The sequence below is a fragment of the Bos grunniens genome, chromosome 12 (assembly GCF_055505025.1).
Source record: "Bos grunniens cultivar Pamir isolate PY7600 chromosome 12, Bosgru_T2T1.0, whole genome shotgun sequence".
Lineage (NCBI taxonomy): Eukaryota > Metazoa > Chordata > Mammalia > Artiodactyla > Bovidae > Bos > Bos grunniens.
This window is the reverse complement of record NC_141176.1, coordinates 24,962,211-24,980,932: the sequence shown is the minus strand read 5'-3', so window position 1 is coordinate 24,980,932 and position 18,722 is coordinate 24,962,211. Positions and strand designations below refer to the sequence as shown.

At 44.5% G+C, this 18,722-nt stretch overlaps 2 protein-coding genes across 4 annotated transcripts in view; one reads left to right on the top strand and one right to left on the bottom strand.

Moving 5' to 3' along the window:
* The window catches only part of SMAD9 (SMAD family member 9), a 66,280-nt gene extending 54,687 nt beyond the window's left edge, over positions 1-11,593 (bottom strand). For all 3 annotated transcript variants that reach the window (XM_086329330.1, XM_086329332.1, XM_086329333.1), the window contains exon 1: positions 11,454-11,593. The gene's annotated coding sequence lies outside the window, so the exon portion shown is untranslated. The remainder of the gene's footprint in view (positions 1-11,453) is intronic.
* LOC147361541 (uncharacterized) lies at positions 8,196-15,234 on the top strand. The gene is made up of 8 exons (XM_086330777.1): positions 8,196-8,357; positions 10,318-10,402; positions 10,890-11,943; positions 13,140-13,281; positions 13,588-13,748; positions 14,590-14,635; positions 14,913-14,986; positions 15,081-15,234. Exons 1-4 carry the CDS (start codon positions 8,196-8,198, stop codon positions 13,279-13,281), a joined length of 1,443 nt encoding a protein of 480 aa, XP_086186903.1. The 3' UTR covers positions 13,588-13,748; positions 14,590-14,635; positions 14,913-14,986; positions 15,081-15,234.
* Positions 15,235-18,722: the final 3,488 nt, after the last annotated feature.

Below are 18,722 nucleotides of genomic sequence, written 5' to 3'. Positions count from 1 at the left end.
ACATGACTACCACTAACTCTCTGGTGTCTCAGAAGGTAAAGAATCTGCCTGCAATGCAAGAGACCTAGGTTTGATCTCTGGGTTGGGAAGATCCCCTGGAGAAGGAAATGGCAACCAGCTCTGGTATTCGGTATTCTTGCCTGGAGAATCCCACGGACAGAGGAGCCTGGCAGGCTACAGTCCGCGGGGTCGCAAAGAGTTGGACACGACTGAACCACTTTCACACACACACACACTGCTAATTCCAGAATCCCCCAGAGCAGTACATCCAAATGCAGAAATGGGATCTATTCCAGGTGCTGGAGAGAGGAAGTGACAAGCAGAACACAGACGATTTTCAGGGCAGTGAGACTGTTCAGTAGGGTAGGACAGTGGTGGAGGCAGGTCATCACACTTTTGTCTAAACACATAGAATGCACAACACTAAGCGTGAACCTGGATGTAAACTGTGGTCTTGCGGTGATAATGTACCCACTCCAGTGCAGGATATCAGCAGCGTGGAGGCTGTGCAAGCAGATATATATGGTAAATCTCTGCAATTTTCACTCAGTTTTGCTGTGAACCTAAAACTGCTCCTGGGCTTCCTTGATAGCTCAGTTGGTAAAGAATCTGCCTGCAGTGCAGGTGACCCTGGTTTGATTGCTGGGTTGGGAAGATCCCCTGGAGAAGGAAATGGCAACTCACTCCAGTATTCTTGCCTGGGAAATCCCATGGACAGAGGAGCTTGGCGGGCTACAGTCCATGGCATCACAAGAGTCGGACATGAGTTAGCGACTAAATCTAAAACTGCTCTAAAAATAAAGTTAATGTTTAAAAAAAGAGAGAGAGAGAATTAGACCCTCTTATGTCACTTAACGGAGAAGGCAATGGCAGCCCACTCCAGTACGCTTGCCCGGAAAATCCCATGGACGGAGGAGCCTGGTGGGCTGCAGTCCATGGGGAGGCTAGGAGTCGGACACGACTGAGCGACTTCAGTTTCACTTTTATGCACTGGAGAAGAAAATGGCAACCCACTCCAGTGTTCTTGCCTGGAGAATCCCAGGGACGGGGGAGCCTGGTGGGCTGCCGTCTCTGGGGTCGCAGGGAGTCAGACACGACTGAAGCAACTTAGCAGCAGCAGCAGCAGGTCTCTTAAAGCCCTGTTCTTCTCCCTGCTGGGAGCACCACTCTCTAACCACTAGTCTAGACTAGGAACCAGGAGCCACCCTTGACCCTGAACAGTCCTACAGAAATTCTATCCCTTCGTCTTCCTGAATCCACAGGTCACCAGATCCTGAGCTGGGCCCTGCCACGCCCTACTGAGTATGTCCCGTCCTAGACGTCCTCAGTGAGTCCGAATCACTCCAGGCAGCTGTCATGGACTGTGCCTCCCCGCCCCCAGCAACCCACCCCCGTGACAGCCTCCTCCCCATTGGGGCTCTCATGGGATGTCCTTCCCAGTCCTGAGTGACACCCTGCTGTGAGTCTGCAGCCAAATGGCCAGGAACTGTTTACAGCAGTGGGGATTAAAACTGCTTTGTTTGTGCTTTAAAATTTCTTGTTCAGTCGCTCAGTCGTGCCCGACTCTGCAACCCCGTGGACTGCAGCATGGCTGAAGGACAGGCTTCCCTGTCCTTCACTATCTCCTCCTGAAGTCTGCTGAAACTCATGTCCATTGAGTCGGTGATGCCATCCAATCACCTCATCCTCTGTTGACCTCTTCTCCTCCTGCCCTCAATCTTTCCCAACATCAGTCTTTTTCAGTGAGTTGGCTCTTAAAAAGAGTTTTATCCAAATTTCTCCTCTAAGTATTTACTTATTTTATATAAAAACATAACAGTAAATATTACTGTGGAGTGGGGTATGATTTGATGCTTTTGGCACTGTTTCAAATCAGGCTCGTCACAATCTGGCCTCCCCAACTATATGTTCCAGCCTCAACAATCCTCGTGCCCTTTGCCCTTGACTCCCTTCCCTCTCCCCAGGAGGCCTGTATGCAGCTGCCTTCTGCTCACTAAAAACCGAGCTGGAAGATTTCCTGGAAACCATCCCTGAGGCCTGGGCACTAACATGGATCAGCCTCCACAGCGCCCCTGGGCTTCCCCATCACCTGACACTGACCTTCACTCCTGACACCTTATTTGTTGCTTGTTTTCCCCAGAGATGCCAAGCTCCTTCTAAAGGGCACAGGCTGTGGTCTGGACAGCTTCACACCAGGTCTGTACTACAATAAATGTTGCATGAGTGAAGGTAAATTCTAGTTTTATCACTAATAGTAACTATTTTATTATTAGGCCGTATACTATTAGTCTAACTGCTGAAAGTGAAAGTGAAGTCGCTCAGTGTCTGACTCTGTGACCCCATGGACTATAGCCTACCAGGCTCCTCCGTCCATGGGATTTTCCAGGCAAGAGTATTGCAGTGGGTTGCCATTGCCTTCTCCAACTGCTTTGTTGATGTGATACAATAAATTCTTCCAAAAGGCAGAGTTATAGAATGCACTCCCTCCTTCCTGTTCTGGTTAATCATCTGTCTACTTAAGGTGACATTACAGAGAACATCAACCTGTACTTGAATACTCACAAAGTGTTCAGTGTCTGTGAAGATCATTTCAAGTGTTTTTAATAATGATGCGTGGGAAATTTAAAACGTTTTATTGATGTGTGCGTATTGTGGGAGGTTGAGTTTCCTGGCCACAGGCTGCCTGAAGGATGAGATTAAAAACCAATAGAGGAGAATCACTAATGAGGTGTGTTATGCATTGAAGTTTGGGGAAAGGCAGATTTTTAATGGCCCAAGGCATTCATGGTGTATCAACCAACTCACCAGCTTCACCGGGTCCTAATGTGGGCTAATTCACATGCACCATGCCTCTACAACTGGTCTTCACCTTCCTTCAAACCCTTTTGAGTATGCGATTCAGCTGTTCAAACACTTAAGTACTTCTCTTTTGACCAAAGGTTAAAATGGAATCGTTCTCTTGTGCCTGGAGATTAAAATCCAAACGCTTTCTTCCTTTACTCTACAAAACACCAATCTATCTTAGGGGAAAAGAAAAGGACAAGGTCAAAGGAAGAACTAAATTCATCAAATAGTGATAAGGAACCAGACATGGTGCCAGGCGCTGAGTATCTCAAAATAAAAACGTGGTACCTTTCCTCTAGACATTACAGTATTCAGAGGGAGACAGAAATCTAAACACATTGTCATCAGACAGGTGACAGGCGCATTATTATAACTGTTACTAAAAGGGCTGAGGAAGGTTTCCTATAGGAGGGGCCATGCAAACTCCCTCTTGAGACAGCAGAGGATAACGGGGGAAATCAGAGTGGTAAAGTGTCCTTTTCCTGAAAGACACAGGGGTGCAATTCCAGGCCCAGGGATGCCCTCAGCATCCTTAGATTTTCACAGGGACTTGCTGACAGCATCACTACTCCCATGATGCCTTCTGTTTCATCTCTGCTTACGGTCCTCTGTTGCTGTTCAGTTGCTCAGTCATGTCCGACCCTTTGTGACCCCATGGACTGCAGCATGCCAGGTTTCCCTGTTCTTCACCGTCTCCCGGAGCTTGCTGAAACTTATGTCCATGGAGTCGGTGATGCCATCCAACCATCTCGTCCTCTGTCGTCCCCTTCTCCTCCTGCCTTCAATCTTTCCCAGCAGCAGGGTCTTTTCCAATAAGTCAGTTCTTCACATCAGGTGGCCAAAATATGGGAGTTTCAGCTTCATCATCAGTCCTTCCAATGAATATTCAGGACTGATTTCCTTTAGGATGGACTGGTTGGATCTCCTTGCAGTCCAAGGGACTCTCAAGAGTCTTCTCCAACACTACACAGTTCAAAAGCATCAATTCTTCGGCACTCAGCCTTCTTTATTTATATGGGGCTTTGGACTGTAAGGACCATACTGTGGTCCTAATTATCCTTGTCAAGAATGACTCAAAATTCACACACAGTTACAATGGAATTTTAGCCAGAAAAAGAGGTGAGAAATCAGAATACAAAAATCAGATGACAATTTTTGGTATAAAAGGTCTTGGGTAAACATTTTGATATTTGCTTTCCTGACCTCTCTCTCTCTTCATTAGGCTAAGAAGTCCTGGAGACCAGAGTTTTACTTTGTTATGTTACTGTATGTGGTCACCTTTTTATATGGTCCCGAGGGCCTGGTTTGGGGCCTCACAGGCAGTATAGGTACAAGAGACATAGAGTAAATAACACTCAATGAAAGACCAAATGTGTCAGTCCCACTTTCCAGAGCAACTTTTACAGCCACAAATCACATTTTAAGAAGACCCCAAAACATAATCAATACAGTATTTAAAAACATTTTTTAAATGACTGTTTGCAGTCAATGTAGTTCAATTATCACACAAAGAAGGTAACACTCCTTTGAAATAACACCCAGGCACCAATCTGTCACTGTTTGCAAGCATCCAACACCTAACAACTGCCTTGGGAAACACAAAATAAATAATAAATCCTAAGGAAAGCATATATGTACACAAAGGTTTGTCTCTGACAAACATCACATTCAACTTTTGCTCCTAAAAATGAAATCCAACTACTCCTAGGAAATAGAAATGGATTCTTCCCTGGTAATTCAGCTGGGAAAGAATCCGCTTGCAATGCAGAAGACCCCAGTCTGATTCCTGGGTCAGGAAGATCCCCTGGAGAAGGGAAAAGGTACCCACTCCAGTATTCTGGCCTGGAGAATTCCATGGACTATGTAGTCCACGGGGTCACAAAGAGTTGGACACGACTAAGCGACTTGCACTTCACTTCACTAGGAGATAGGGCAAGAATGATATAAAGGTGTCAACAAGGGAAAGAAAAGCATTTGGGGCAGCATATCTTTTTAACGTAACACATTTTCTCATTTTTCACACTCACTGGCTTCTAATAATCACTCATATCATTAATAATAATCACTCATGTCTTTAACCCCTGGCGGTCCCACTTTACAAACAAGTCATATTCATTTCTGTGTGGTCATCGGAAAATTGGAATTCCTTTCCCCAGAGAAACGATGTCCTGAGAGATGATAAATTCGCTGGCCAACCCACCAAGAGGCTCTCCACTCCTGGTACGATTCAGTTCAGTCGCTCAGTTGTGTCCGACTCTTTGCGACCCCATGGACTACAGCACACCAGGCTTCCCTGTCCATCACCAACTCCACAGCTTGGTAAAACTCATGTCCATCAAGTCGGTGATGCCATCCAACCATCTCATCCTCTGTTGTCCCCTTCTCCTCCTGTCTTCAATCTTGCCCAGCATCAGGGTCTTTTCCAATGAGCCAGTTTTTCGCATTAGGTGGCCAAACGATTGGAGTTTCAGCTTCAGCATCAGTCCTTCCAATGAATATTCACCTGTACTCTTGGTACAGGTGGCCTCTAATATTGCTAAAACTAACCCAAATAGGTGATGTCCACCTTTGGCATCTGCCGACCTGCTTTCTGCTGCACCCTCTCAAGCTCTGCTGCTGCTGCTGCTAAGTCGCTTCAGTCGTGTCTGACTCTGTGCGACCCCATAGACGGCAGCCCAACAGGCTCCCCCGTCCCTGGGATTCTCCAGGCAAGAACACTGGAGTGGGTTGCCATTTCCTTCTCCAATGCATGAAAGTGAAAAGTGGAAGTGAAGTCGCTCAGTCGTGTCCGACTCTTAGCGACCCCAAGGACTGCAGCCTACCAGGCTCCTCCATCCATAGGATTTTCCAGGCAAGAGTACTGGAGTGGGGTGCCATTGCCTTCTCTGCTCTCAAGCTCAGGTGCCTCCAATCCTTGCACCTGTCCTAATGCACCAGCTTTTAAATGACCTACTCTTCCTACAGAACTCCAATTCTGTCAAGTGTGAGTCTTAGTAAATAAAAAGGTAAGATGAATGAATGGATTTATAATGAAGTGTGATTAACAGGAGATATTAAATATTCTACCAAGAGATGGAGAATTCTGATGGAATTTGTCATCTTTATCCGAGTTGTTTTCTGAAATGTGGTACTACCAAGTCAATTAAATTAGATACAAGTATTCAGAAAGCAGGGCTTCCCTGGTGGCTCAGCAGTGAAGAATCTGCCAGCCAGCCAGCCAATATAGGAGACATGGGTTCGATCCCTGGGTCAGGAAGATCCCCTGAAGAAGGAAATGGCAACCCACTCCAGTATTCTTGCCTGGGAAAACCTATGGACAGAAGAGCCTGGCGGGCTATAGTCCATGGGGTCATAAAGAGTTGGACATGACTTAGCAACTAAACAACTCAGAAAGCAACTTGTACCACTTCAGATGAACTCTACTATCCATCACCCTCTCCTTAAGAAAAAAAATCTGCAAATCTGCTCTAAACCTTCCAAAGCCCATAAGTGCTTAGGACAAAGTCCTTCCAGGCTTTTGATAAACTGCCTCAAATACCTATTTCACAATGGACTGTAGTTTCTAAAAACAAACACACACACACACATTAACTAGAGCAAATCTACAATCGATCAGCTTCCAAGCAGTTTAACAGATTAAAAAATGAAAAATATTAGGCTACACGGAAGAAGATATCTCATGGGTTAAGAAGGGTTTATGAAGGCAGGAGCCCCCCACTGCCCACCCGGCTGGGGAGGTGCTCTCAGAATTGATCAGGTGAAGCCGTTGCTCATTCAGAGTGTTGACACCTCCACCACTTCCAAACCTTCTCATTTGCTTCAGGACGAATCCCCAAGGCCATCAACACATCTGGGTGGCCCCTAGAGCACATGTGAACTCTTATCTGTCTAGTGCGAAGGAAACTAGATGGCCATCCCCGATAATCCCAGTGTTTGTAAACAGAGACAGCTTTGTACAACTGCAGCCCTAAACCCACTGTGTGATTGAAGAATACATGTTTCCTATGTACAGTTCCTCAAAGGCAATGTGACAAACGGGGAAGAAGGAAGTCATCGGATATGAAATATTAAATTTCCCTAAGAGAAATTTATATATAAAAATAATCCCCACCAGTGATATCAGATAATCAGAAGGGAGAGAGAGAACGATTTTGATAGTATTTAGCCCCCACCAAAAAAGAAAATAAAAGCTGTCTTTTTGGAAAAATCAGGACTTTGGAGAACTCCTTTACACTGATTTCATGGATTAAAGTTTTGTCTTTGAATTAAAAATGGTTTAGGGAATGAAGCACGAGAACCGACAGCTCTTTGGTGGTTAGGACTTCTGACATGATACAGCTCTGCACATCCACATTTATCATCTGTATCTTAATATTCATGCATTTTTCACTTTAAATTTTGCATTTAAACTTTATTTCAGGTCTCTTGAGTTTAGAAAACTGGTTTTGAGTTCATTAGACTTCCCAATTAAAACTGTATAATCAACTATATTATACAGGCATGATATTTATATACAAATTGTATTTTTTACATTATGTTAACTCTATTAATTCGAACCACTAAACAACGTGATGCATGTTAAGACGGGGTTTAGTATCTTTTGGTAACGTAATGAGTAATAGACAGAAGGGGGATTCAGGTCTTCTGACAAGCCTGATGAGACCCCTTCTACATCCAACCTGATCAAAATAGAAGCTCATCTCAGCAGCAGTCAGCTTCTTTTGTGAGCAGAGTTTGAAACATATACACTAAAAACAGTTTTTCTGTGGCTACTGCTGGTGGGGGAAGGGGGTCAGCATATTGTGTTAGCAATTTTCTGTGGAATCGAATTAGGGTTTCATTGTGGTAGCCGTATCACATTAAAAATCTGGGTTTTTCTTTGCTAAATGGTTTCCATTGTGTGTGTAGTGAATCTGATATGGAAAATTGCTAATGCAATAAGAGTATCATAGAAGCTTTCCTGACTCTAACACTCAACCACAATTTTCAGGAGAAAGAGGCTCCACTGGCCAGGGGTAGGGGGTGGGGTCACTTTCCACAGTCTCTCCACAGGTCCTCAGTCCTCAGCCCCAGCTCAACACTGGCTTCGTAAAGATGGACCGTTAACACCTATCATTTAGAGGAAACTCCTTTACAGATTTTATTTCAGACCATGGGTTCAGTGAAAGACGTGCCATTGAATTAATATTTATTGACAAAGCATTAGACAGGGCACTGTAGTTGGCATGAAACAAATGGAAAAGATAGATAAAACAAGGTCCCTTCCTTCATAAAGTTTTGACAGGACTGTCTGAGGAGAACGAAATTAGCAAATGAGGAATTCACCAAGAGGCAAGACACAAGGGTGCAAAATGCCAAGGGCCATTAGGTGTCAAAGGAAGACGCACCTGGACAGGACTGTAAAAGATGAGGAAGGTGCTGGCAGGTCTGTAGATCTGGCGAGAGGTGAGGAGGCAGAGGGAGGCGATCTAGGCCTTGGCGTGAGGACACGTGCAGAGGAGCGGAAAGCCAGGGCAATGAGCAGGGGAAATCACAATTCTTTATTTTAATTGCAGCATAAAATATGGAAGAAGTGAGAAGATAAGCCTGGAAATTGGTCTGGGGTCAGCTCAAGGCCGACACAGAGAGCAGTGGGTGCTGTTCAGGTGGTTTGGGGTGGCAAGTGTCAGGCTGTGGGCCACTGGCAAGAACACTCAGCTTCTATGGGTCTGATGGTTTCTAACACTAACAAACATCTTGAAATCTTAACTCTAGTTAGCCCACGTTTCTTGAGAGACATAATTTTATAGGACTATTTTTAAAGGTTAGTTTATATCCAAAAGATATTTATTTTTTTCTTGTTGTTATGCCCCTACTCTTGTCATGGACAGTTCACTAGGTCAATGTTCTAACGTGCTCATACCATTAAATTCACTCACAAATTTACTGTTTGCTTTTTTCCCCCTTTTAGAATAACTTTTCAACTCACTGGCAACAGTAACCAAGGAAATATAAATCCAACAGCCTAGAATTACAACTATTTGAAGAGACTCATGCTTTCGATGTACTGTTACATTTATAGTTTCATTCCAGACTATTTCCCGCTTCTGAATTTATCACTAAATGTTAGATGTGATGAGCAGAAAATCTGCACTATGCCTCGTTAGAGCTTTAAAATTCAAGGTAGTATGTTTTCCAAATTTAAGAAAAACCACTTCTTCATTTTCATAACTTTTAGCTTTCCTTATATCAGAGTACATTTTGTGTATAAGTATTATTTCCAACATACTTAAGCCAAACATGATGAAATGCTGTTTTATTTATTGCAGAGGGGATGTCAGATATAAACTAGTTAGTTGCCTAAGTGCTATGGTGACCACTTATTAAATACCAACTCTTCAAATACAGCAAAGGAAAATTGTACTCTCTTTAAGAAGAATGAAACTGTTTGTAAAATTGAAATTGACTATTTTAATCTTTATGAAATAATTTCTGGACAGAGTTTTTTCCTCCAACTGACCACATGATTAGAAAGGATAAACAAATTTACCAGTTGTTTATTACTTCTAGAATCCTTAGCAATGTTTCATTAACAACAAAAACCTTTCTGTCTCATCCCATGCATGGTCTTGGGCAATCAGAGAGTAGTAGTTGACATCTGTGAATATTTTCTGATTACTCATTAAATGGAAATACATCAAAAAAGAAGAAAATTTTAAAAGAAGCAAAGTCAAATAGCTCATGCTGACTTTAACAAATAACAAAGATGTGAGAATTACAAAGTATTTAGAGGTTTAGCCTAAAATTTGTTTGTATCTTTGATTTTTAGCAAACGCTGTACTGATAAAAATGAGTTTGCTCAGATCAAGAGTATGTTGGCATTTTCTTAAACATAGCTTGAAACCACAGAGCCCAAGCAAAAAACAGCTCTGACAAAGATGGCCAGTCAAGCATAAAAATGGGAGTTGGTTGTGTCAGAATAGATTAACAGGCTGAAGGCTATCTGCTAAAGACAGTTGTCTTGCCATCAATGAAGGCGATCATTGTCACTAAAAGTTACTTTTCTGATATGTTATTTGCAACTTCTATCATAATATATTTTAAACACTCCTTATTTATAAATGATTACATCATTTTCTTATCTGCAGCGTCCTTCTTGGATAACCACAAACTTGAAAGCGGTCCAAAATCTTGCTCATGGTTTCCTACAAACATAGGGGCACTTACTAATTGAACTGTCTATCTGGAGTTAGAAGAATGTGTTTGGGTTTTACTTTTACTTCCTTTTTAAATATAGATCACTATTTCTACAATGTAAACATTCAATGGCATTCCCTCACAGCGACAGGAATCCCAAGGCAGAAGATACGCTGTAGGATTAATTTATCACCCACCCAGAAGGATGCCTCAAATGTCTGGCTCAGTTATGGCCAAGGAGCTAGCATTATTAAGTGCCTTATGAATTTACAGCTATCCTCTATCATTCCTGTTCAGCAACGCTTCCAAAAGATCATCCGAGAAATCTGGCAAGCCACTGAAAATGGTACTTGTAAACTGGATCCGTTCAAAGCCATCCACAGTGACCTGTGGGTGTGTATCCGACTGTGAATTACTGGGTAAAGAATTTACGTGCAATTTCATTCCCAAACTCGATTTTACCTCATTTGTAGCTTATTTCTCACGAGTACCCAGTTCCCGCCCAGAAACAAGTCAACGGAGTATTTCTAAACCATCATTTCCAATTTCCACTGTCAAGGGTGGGAGGAGGAAGGAATAGTAACGGGAAGACTTGTCAGCGATTAGCCAAACATAAAAACGCACTCCCCTCCTTCCCATCACAATGCTGGCGTCACTTCGTCTCCTGTATCTGTTCCCCACCTCGCCCCCCTCCCCTCTGCGGAGACTTGGCACCGAATGGCAGGCGAAGGAAAAAGACAAACACCCCGGCTCCCAACACAATCCAAGCGTTAGCCTAGAGACACTTGAACAACATTCCTAACTTTTTTTTTTCCCTTGCTCATTTCGCGCGCCTCAAAGGTAAGCAGAGTAAAAACGGTATGAAACAGGAGGCCGAGGAGGCCAGCTGAGTCACATTCGCTGCCCTGCATGCACCCCGATTTCTCCAGTGTCCTCTCCAAGCCCTCCGGCCACGGCAAACGGTTACTCAGCTGCGAGTCTGGGTCTCCACGGAGCCTGTCCCCGGGCCGGGGGCGGGAAGGGGTGGAGGGGACGGACGGCTAGCGCGCACCTCTGCCCGCTCCCCGGGCCACAGCCCCGCACGCCGGCGGGCCGAGCCTTCGCTGACAGGTCCCAGGTGCCGGCGGCCCGCGCGGCCGTCTCCCCGGAGCCGTCCCCTCCCGCCCCACCTCAGACAGGCCCCACCAAGGAGACACAGGGACGGGGAGCACAAAGAGCCCCGGCCACACGCCAGACCCTTCCCTGTGGAAGAAAAACTTCGCTGCACACGCGTCCAGACACTCACACGCCCGGCGCGCGCCGGGGAGGGCATCTCTTACCTGTCCCCGCGCAGCTACTCATCGCCCCCCCTCACCCACCCACCCACGGAGGTCTGGCCGCCCCCCGCCCCGAGGTGGGTCCCCCGGCCGCCCGCTCGGAGCAGCTGCACTCACTGCCTGGCTGCGCGCGCCCAGCGCCTGCAGGGCCCGGCGGCAGCGGCGGCGGCGGGGACCGAGACAGCGGCTGCAGCGGCGGCGGCGGCGGCGGCCCCAGCCGGCGTCAGTCAGACTGGAGCCGCGAAGCCTCATCGCCCGTATTAGTGCGCCGACCTGGAAAGCCGCCAGGAGCCCTGCTCGCGGGTCCGCCCCCGCCCGCCGCCGCCGCGCGCCCAGAGCCGCTTGGGGAGCCCGCGAGGAGGGGGAGCGCGGCCCGCCCCGCGGCCACGTGCGCGGAAGCCCGCGGCGGGGGCGCCTCGGGGACGTCCCGGCGCGGGGTCTCCCGGGCCCCCGGGCGGCGTCCTCGTCCTCCCGTGAGACCCGACTCCCCTTGTCCGCGGCTCGGCCCCCTCGGCTGGGCGGCGGGGGCACCTCGCGTCTCTCTCCCCGAGACGTCCTGCCTCCCCACCTGGAGCCCGAGGCCGGAGTACCGTTTCCAGAACTCGAGGTGTGGGACCGACAAATCGGTTTGGAAACCGCCACCCCCAACAAGTGGCTCTTCCCGAAGTGTTTCTGGGCCCCGAGGGTGGCTGTTCCTTGCTGTTTGTCTCTTACTTGCTTTGCAAGAGTAAAGGGGGTCATTACCCCCAACCGACAGCGCCAGAGTAACTGGTTTGCCCCTGCATAAGCGGATGAAAATCGACTCACTCAGAGTGGTGAGTGGTGGTTAAAACTAGGTATGTAATTTTGTGGGTTGTCGTTTCCTTACCCGTATTTATTTGCTTAACAGCCTAGCCTATAATATATACTGTTATCTAATCTAATAAAGGTACAACCTTATGGGCACTGAGCAACGTTAATGGGTTAATGGACAACCTTCCTTGCTCACGGCCTGGCTATCTCCCTGGATAGCCTGCCTTTGGAGGTCGCTGTGGGCCCCTCAGAGAAGGCAATGGCACCCCACTCCAGCACTCTTGCCTGGAAAATCCCATGGACGGAGGAGCCTGGTGGGCCGCAGTCCATGGGGTCGCTAAGAGTCAGACACGACTGAAGCGACTTAGCAGTAGCAGCAGCAGTGGGCACCTCGAACCCGCTCAGAATATGTGTAAGATTCAGGATGGGGAACACATGTATAATTTTTTTAAATTAAAATTGAAAAAAAAAAAAGAAATGCCACTAGCTTACTGATGGACTTTGACCCCCATCAGCCAGCGGTTATTCATAGAGAAGGCATTTACTGCAGGGATGAAAAAATACTAGAAAGGAGAATAAAGCCACAAGGGACAGTATTCAGTTTGCTCCTGTATGTAGGAAAATCGGTCCTCCACAAGGTCCTGATACCCCTGAAACGCAAGGCTGTGAATTGAACTGCCTTTTCTTGTCCTCAAAGCACTGCACTTTCTTCCTGTGGCAGATGCCATGTTTGCATTATCACACTGTTGTCCGCTGAGCAACGACCCTGTGTAAAACAGCATTTGTGTTAGCACTTGAATCATCTTTATACACCTGTGCTCCAGGCTAGGTGTTAAGTTTGAGATCGCTCTGGGTGTGAAAGTCCAGGGAACCTTTGGACTGCTACCAATGGCACCTCCTGGGCATTTTATTGCAGGTAAACTAATTAGATCCTCAGAATTGATACCCTGTAGCTTATTTGTTTTTTTAATGTTGTTAAGAAATGACCCAGCCACTGTTTTCTTCCCTTAGGTGCATTAGACAAGGCAGAGGACTCAACGCAGAGCAAGAAGCCATAACCTCTGCAGTGCTGGCTTGGGCTTCCAGCACAGTCTTTATAGGTTCTCCGAGTTCTCTGGGCTCTTGGCAGGACTTGCTTCTGCAGATTCTTTGAGTATGTGGAGTCTGTGTTTTCTGTACATTCTCGTTTACATGCCAAGAATTTTGGCATCCAGAAGTTAGACTGTCACTTATTCCATGCCTATCATGTATCCCCTAAACCTAGGAGAGCAGGTTAATAATCCTTTAGACCCCCTGAACAATCAGATCTGATTTCCAAGGAGAAAATGCTGACTCTGGGAAGGAAGGCTCAGAGTTGACACCCCATTTTTCAGAAGCTGAATATTCTTGCAACAGGAAATCTAAACACTATTTCTCTCCTTTTGATTTTTTGTTTGGCTGCAATTGTATTGCTGGTTAGAGCAGGTGACACAGGAGACACGGATTCGATCCCTGGTTTGGGAAGATCCCCTGGAGGAGAGCATGGCAGCCCACTGCAGTGTTCTTGCCTGGAAAATTCCACAGACAGAGGAGCTTGACGGGCTACAGTCCATGGGGTCACAAGGAGTCGGACAGGACTGGGTGAGCATGCACACGCATTACAGCTTCCACCAAAAAACTACACTACAGGTCATGGGTTGTGATTTGGTAGAAATGCCAGTAAGATTTTGGTTCAAAACCTGAAAACCATGGCAAAATGAAACCCCCCTCCCTTTTCTGAATTACAAGAACTTGGCAGAACGTGAGCTTCTGCAGCCCATAAACTGGTGGTAGGGTAGCCCCCTCACCCGTGAGAAGGTTCATTCTTTTCACTTGTCATATGCCCAGCACAGTGCAAGGTCGTGACCAAGTCTGCAGTAAACCATAGATGCAAAGATCCTGCTTTGTACATCTGTTGTACCAATGCCTGCCTCTGGTCTTCTTTTTGAAAATCTAAAATAATTGTGTGTTTGTGTGTGTGTTGAGGGGTGAAGTTAGAGGCGATTCATGGTCATTTTGGGGAAGCGGTGGGCACGTTGAAGGACTTGGAGAGAGAGTCATATAGTTCACAAAACTTACCTTTATAGTAAGGATAAGGTTTATTCTTATTTTTATGTAGAAGTTAATTATTTGATGGTATATTTTACATACACTCCAAACCAGTTACAATGACTTTTTCATTTAAATATCATCCACTTATTTCAGTATCATTTTTGTGGGTTGTGGTGCTTGATTTTGTGGCATCTAATCCCTCCAGAACTCTATGGGGTCCCATTCTTTTTGAATAGCAGGAGTTTAAGATGAAGATAAATTTAGTTTTGATTTGGGAACTTTGTGAATATGTTCTGAAATAGAAGGCAGTATCCTAAGGCATCACAGAGTTATGGTTGAGTTTTGCTATTAAGCACGGGTGTCTTAACCAACTGAAATTTATTTCTCACAGCAGTTCTAGAAGTCCAAGATCAGGGTGTTGGCAGATTCGGTGTGTGGTGAGAATCCTTTTTCCTTGTTTGCACATGGTTGTCTTTGCGTTATAGCCTCATGTGCCCAAGAGAGCAAGCTCTCCTCTCTTTCTCTTTTGTAAGGACACTGACTCTGTCATGGGGGCTTCCATGTGACCTCAGGTTCCCTCATGACCTTATCTAAACCTAATCATCCCCAAAGGCCCCACCTCCTAATACCATCCCTTTAACCAAACGCTTCAAGTCAAGTTTTTGCCTTTAACTCAAATTGATGAGGAAAAGTTTCTCCCTTTCTATTTTAAAGGACAGGCTGAGCCCACTAGACCAGCAAGTTGCCTGGCTGGAAGATGCAAGTTTCTCCCTGGTGTTTATCAACAGGTTGACTTTTTGCCATGCTCTGTGACATTTTCTTTTTTATAAGGGCTTGATAAAGTTTATCACATACACACTGCTCTTTATTTTTAATTTATAGATGACTTCTGATGGAATGAATCCTAGGAGAAATAGAAGAGATATTCAAAACTCTTTAAATGAGACTAAAAGAACATCTCTGAAAGTATTTTCTGTACAAATATAATGTTTCATGTTCATACAGAATTTAAGATTAATAAAGGATCTTAATCGTTGTCTGTGCTTCTATCATACTGCATATTGTTTGGTAAGCCTTAGTCTACTTTTAAGACCTCTATTGAAAATAGTTAAGCATAGAAGAAAACAGATTCATTACTTTTGGCTTTCCTCTTTAAGAGAGAAGTTTGGGTGGAGGGAAAAAAAAATCATATTACCTTAGAATAAAGGTCATAAACAAACAATAAAATATGAGGTATTATTCTGCATCTATTATTGTTTAGTCACTAAGTCGTGTCTGAATCTTTGCGACCCCATGGACTGTAGCGCACCAGGCTCCTCTGTCCATAGGTTTTCCGAGGCAAGAATACTGGAGTGGGTTGCCATTTCCTTTTTGAGGGGATCTTCTCCACTCAGGGATAGAATCTGCATCTCCTGCATTGGTAGGTGGATTCTTCACTGCTGAGCCATTCTGCATTTACCAAGTACAAAAATATTCTTTTTGATGTGTGCATATGTATTATTTTACATTTCCATAAAACTTTTCTTTTTAAAGCTTAGGCTTGCATTATTTCATTCAATTCAGAAGTAACCCTATAGGGAGGCAGCTCGTGTACTATCTCTGTCTTATCACTTCATAGATAAGAAAACTGTGATGCACACAGCTTTCATCACTGGAAAAATGTCTCATGATTCACCTGAACAGTATCCATCCACATCTGTTGTCTATCCAGAGGGAAGAATGATGTGCAAGAAACCATATTTTTAATGAAATTTCAATTTCTGACATATATTTCCTATAAGAAATGTAAATAAGTTTCAGTTTTTTGGAAGTATGTTTTCTGAAATGGTCATTTAAAAACAGTGAATGTGATGTAATTGCAGCTAAAACTCAGCTGTTGTGCACTGATTTAATCATCTGCAATGGTGAACGCACAGGTATTTGAGAAATTTAAAAAACTGTATGGTACTTGACTAAAAAGGCTATGGTTTTTCCAGTGGTCATGTATGGATGTGAGAGTTGGACTGTGGAGAAGTCTGAGCGCCAAAGAATTGATGCTTTTGAACTGTGGTGTTGGAGAAGACTCTTGAGAGTTCCTTGGACTGCAAGGAGATCCAACCAGTCCATTCTGAAGGAGATAAGCCCTGGGATTTCTTTGGAAGGAATGATGCTAAAGCTGAAACTCCAGTACTTTGGCCACTTTATGTGAAGAGTGACTCATTGGAAAAGACTGATGCTGGGAGGGATTGGGGGCAGGAGGAGAAGGGGACGACAGAGGATGAGACGGCTGGATGGCATCACTGACTCGATGGACATGAGTCTGAGTGAACTCTGGGAGTTGGTGATGGACAGGGAGGCTTGGCGTGCTGCGATTCATGGGGTCACAAAGAGTCGTACACAACTAAGCAACTGAATGAACTGAAACAGGATTTTAAATTTTACAATCTCGATTCATTTCTTTCTTTATATAATCTTGATTCTCTCTTCTCTTTAATGGAAAGAGAATAGTAATCATAGTGGAAAATATTGGGTCAAACGCTTACCCTACCTTCTTCAGTATGAGAACCTGTTACCCTCTGCTAATACTTTTTATCTTAAAAAAGACAGATTGGGCTGTAATTGCACACTTAGCTTACTGATTCTCCAGCAGTGGGTCATAGCTTCCCAGCTGTGATGTCAGAAGATTGCCTAGGGGATTGCAATGCCTGTAACCTCTGTTTTTGCCCCTTTACCCTCCCTCATCTATAATAAACTGTCTTATAAATTCTGCTATATACATTTAGAACCACATCAGACTTTTATAGTGTTTGCTTCCACCATCAAACATAATATAAAACTCTTGAAAAGAAGGAAAGTCTTTTGTATTCATCAATATTCTTACCATGTATTTTCTTCCTTCCTAGGGTTCCAAGTTTCCTTCCTTTGATGTTTTCTGTTTAGCCATTGTTTTAGGGTAGGTCTGTGGGTGTCCAGTTCTCTTAAGCATCTGAGATTGTCTTTATTTCCCCTTTATACTTGAAGGTTATTATTTTTTTTCTGAGATTCTGCACTGACAGTTTCTTATTTTAGGTACTTTAAAAATAGTGTGCCACATCCTTCTGACCAGCATACTTTCTGATGGTAAATCCAGTCATTCTGATTGTTTCCCTATTATAGGGATGCTGTCTTCTTCTTCTTCTTCTTTTTTGGTGGCTTTCTAGATTTGTTCTGTCTTTCACGTGTCTTGTTATAGATTTCTTTGGGTTTATCCTATAAGGAATCTGATTCTGAGATTCTATGCCTTTTACCAAGTTTGAGGAGTTTTCAGTTAGTATTTTTTTTTTTTGATAATACTAATGTTAGATCTTATTAGTTTCACTGAGCCGTTTTTTTTTATTATTATTCTATTTTCTCTCTCTTGATCAGACTGAATAATTTCTATTGTGCTATCTTGAGTTTACTGATTCTTTTGTCACTCCCATTCTACTGTTGAGCTTATCCACAAAGCTTTTTATTCAGTTCTAAAATTTCTGTTTGGTTCTTCTCAGTCTCTTCTTTTTCTTTGCTGAGTTTGTTTCTCTGCTGAAGCTTTCTGATTTTTTCATTAATTTCAAGCCCGTTTGTAATTACGTGAAAGCTTTATCATGGCTGCTGTAGAATCCTTCTCAGAGAATCCTAACATCTCTGTGATCTGTGTCAGCATCTCGTCTTTTTTCATTCAAGTTGAGGTTTTTCTGGTTCCTGCTTTGACGAGTGATTTTCTTTTGAAACACAGACATTTTTTATTACGTTGTGAGACTCTGGATCTTATTCAGACCTTTTGTTTTAGCAGATGCTACTCTGGTTGATAAGGAGAAGCACCATCTTGTTACACTGCTGCGGCAGGTGTACGTATGGGCTCCCCACTTGGCCCCCAGACACTCAAAGGAAGGGGGACTGTTCATTACACTTGGGTAGGGGTAGGAGTTCTGGCTCACTACATGGTCTTCATTGTCACCGCGGTGGGGTGGCTTCATTGCTGCTCAGCCACGGGAGGAAGTGCCTCCTCTGACCCCATCCCAGCAGTGAGGGAGCGCAAGTCCAGGCACCCCCGGTGAAGACTAAGGGTTGGCTGTTGGGGGTGAAAGTCCTGCTTGCTGCTGGGCCTTCTGTGACATCGCCCAGGTCAGGGTGTCCAGGTGCCTGATTCCAGCCTTATGAGGGTGTGCATCTAGGCTCCTCACTCAGCCTTTGCCGTTGTCAGCAGGTGTGAGGCTACCATTCTTTTCTGTAGTGTTTGGTTGTAGAACAGCAGTTATTGTCTAAAGGATCCAATCTGTAAGGTATTGCTTTTTGAGATCATCAAAATGCTAATGAGTTTTAATTCAAAATCAGAGCATTGTAAATGAGTCCAATATAGGATGGACATGTTAAAATCATTAGTTTGTAGATTTGGTGCTTTTGAGTTTGCACAAAAACAAAGCAACCCATTAGACTACTTCAGGGGATTTAGCTGTGGATAAAATGGATAACTTCATTCATGTAGTTCTTTTCTTCAGCAAATGAATTGTAATGGTGGCATTATCT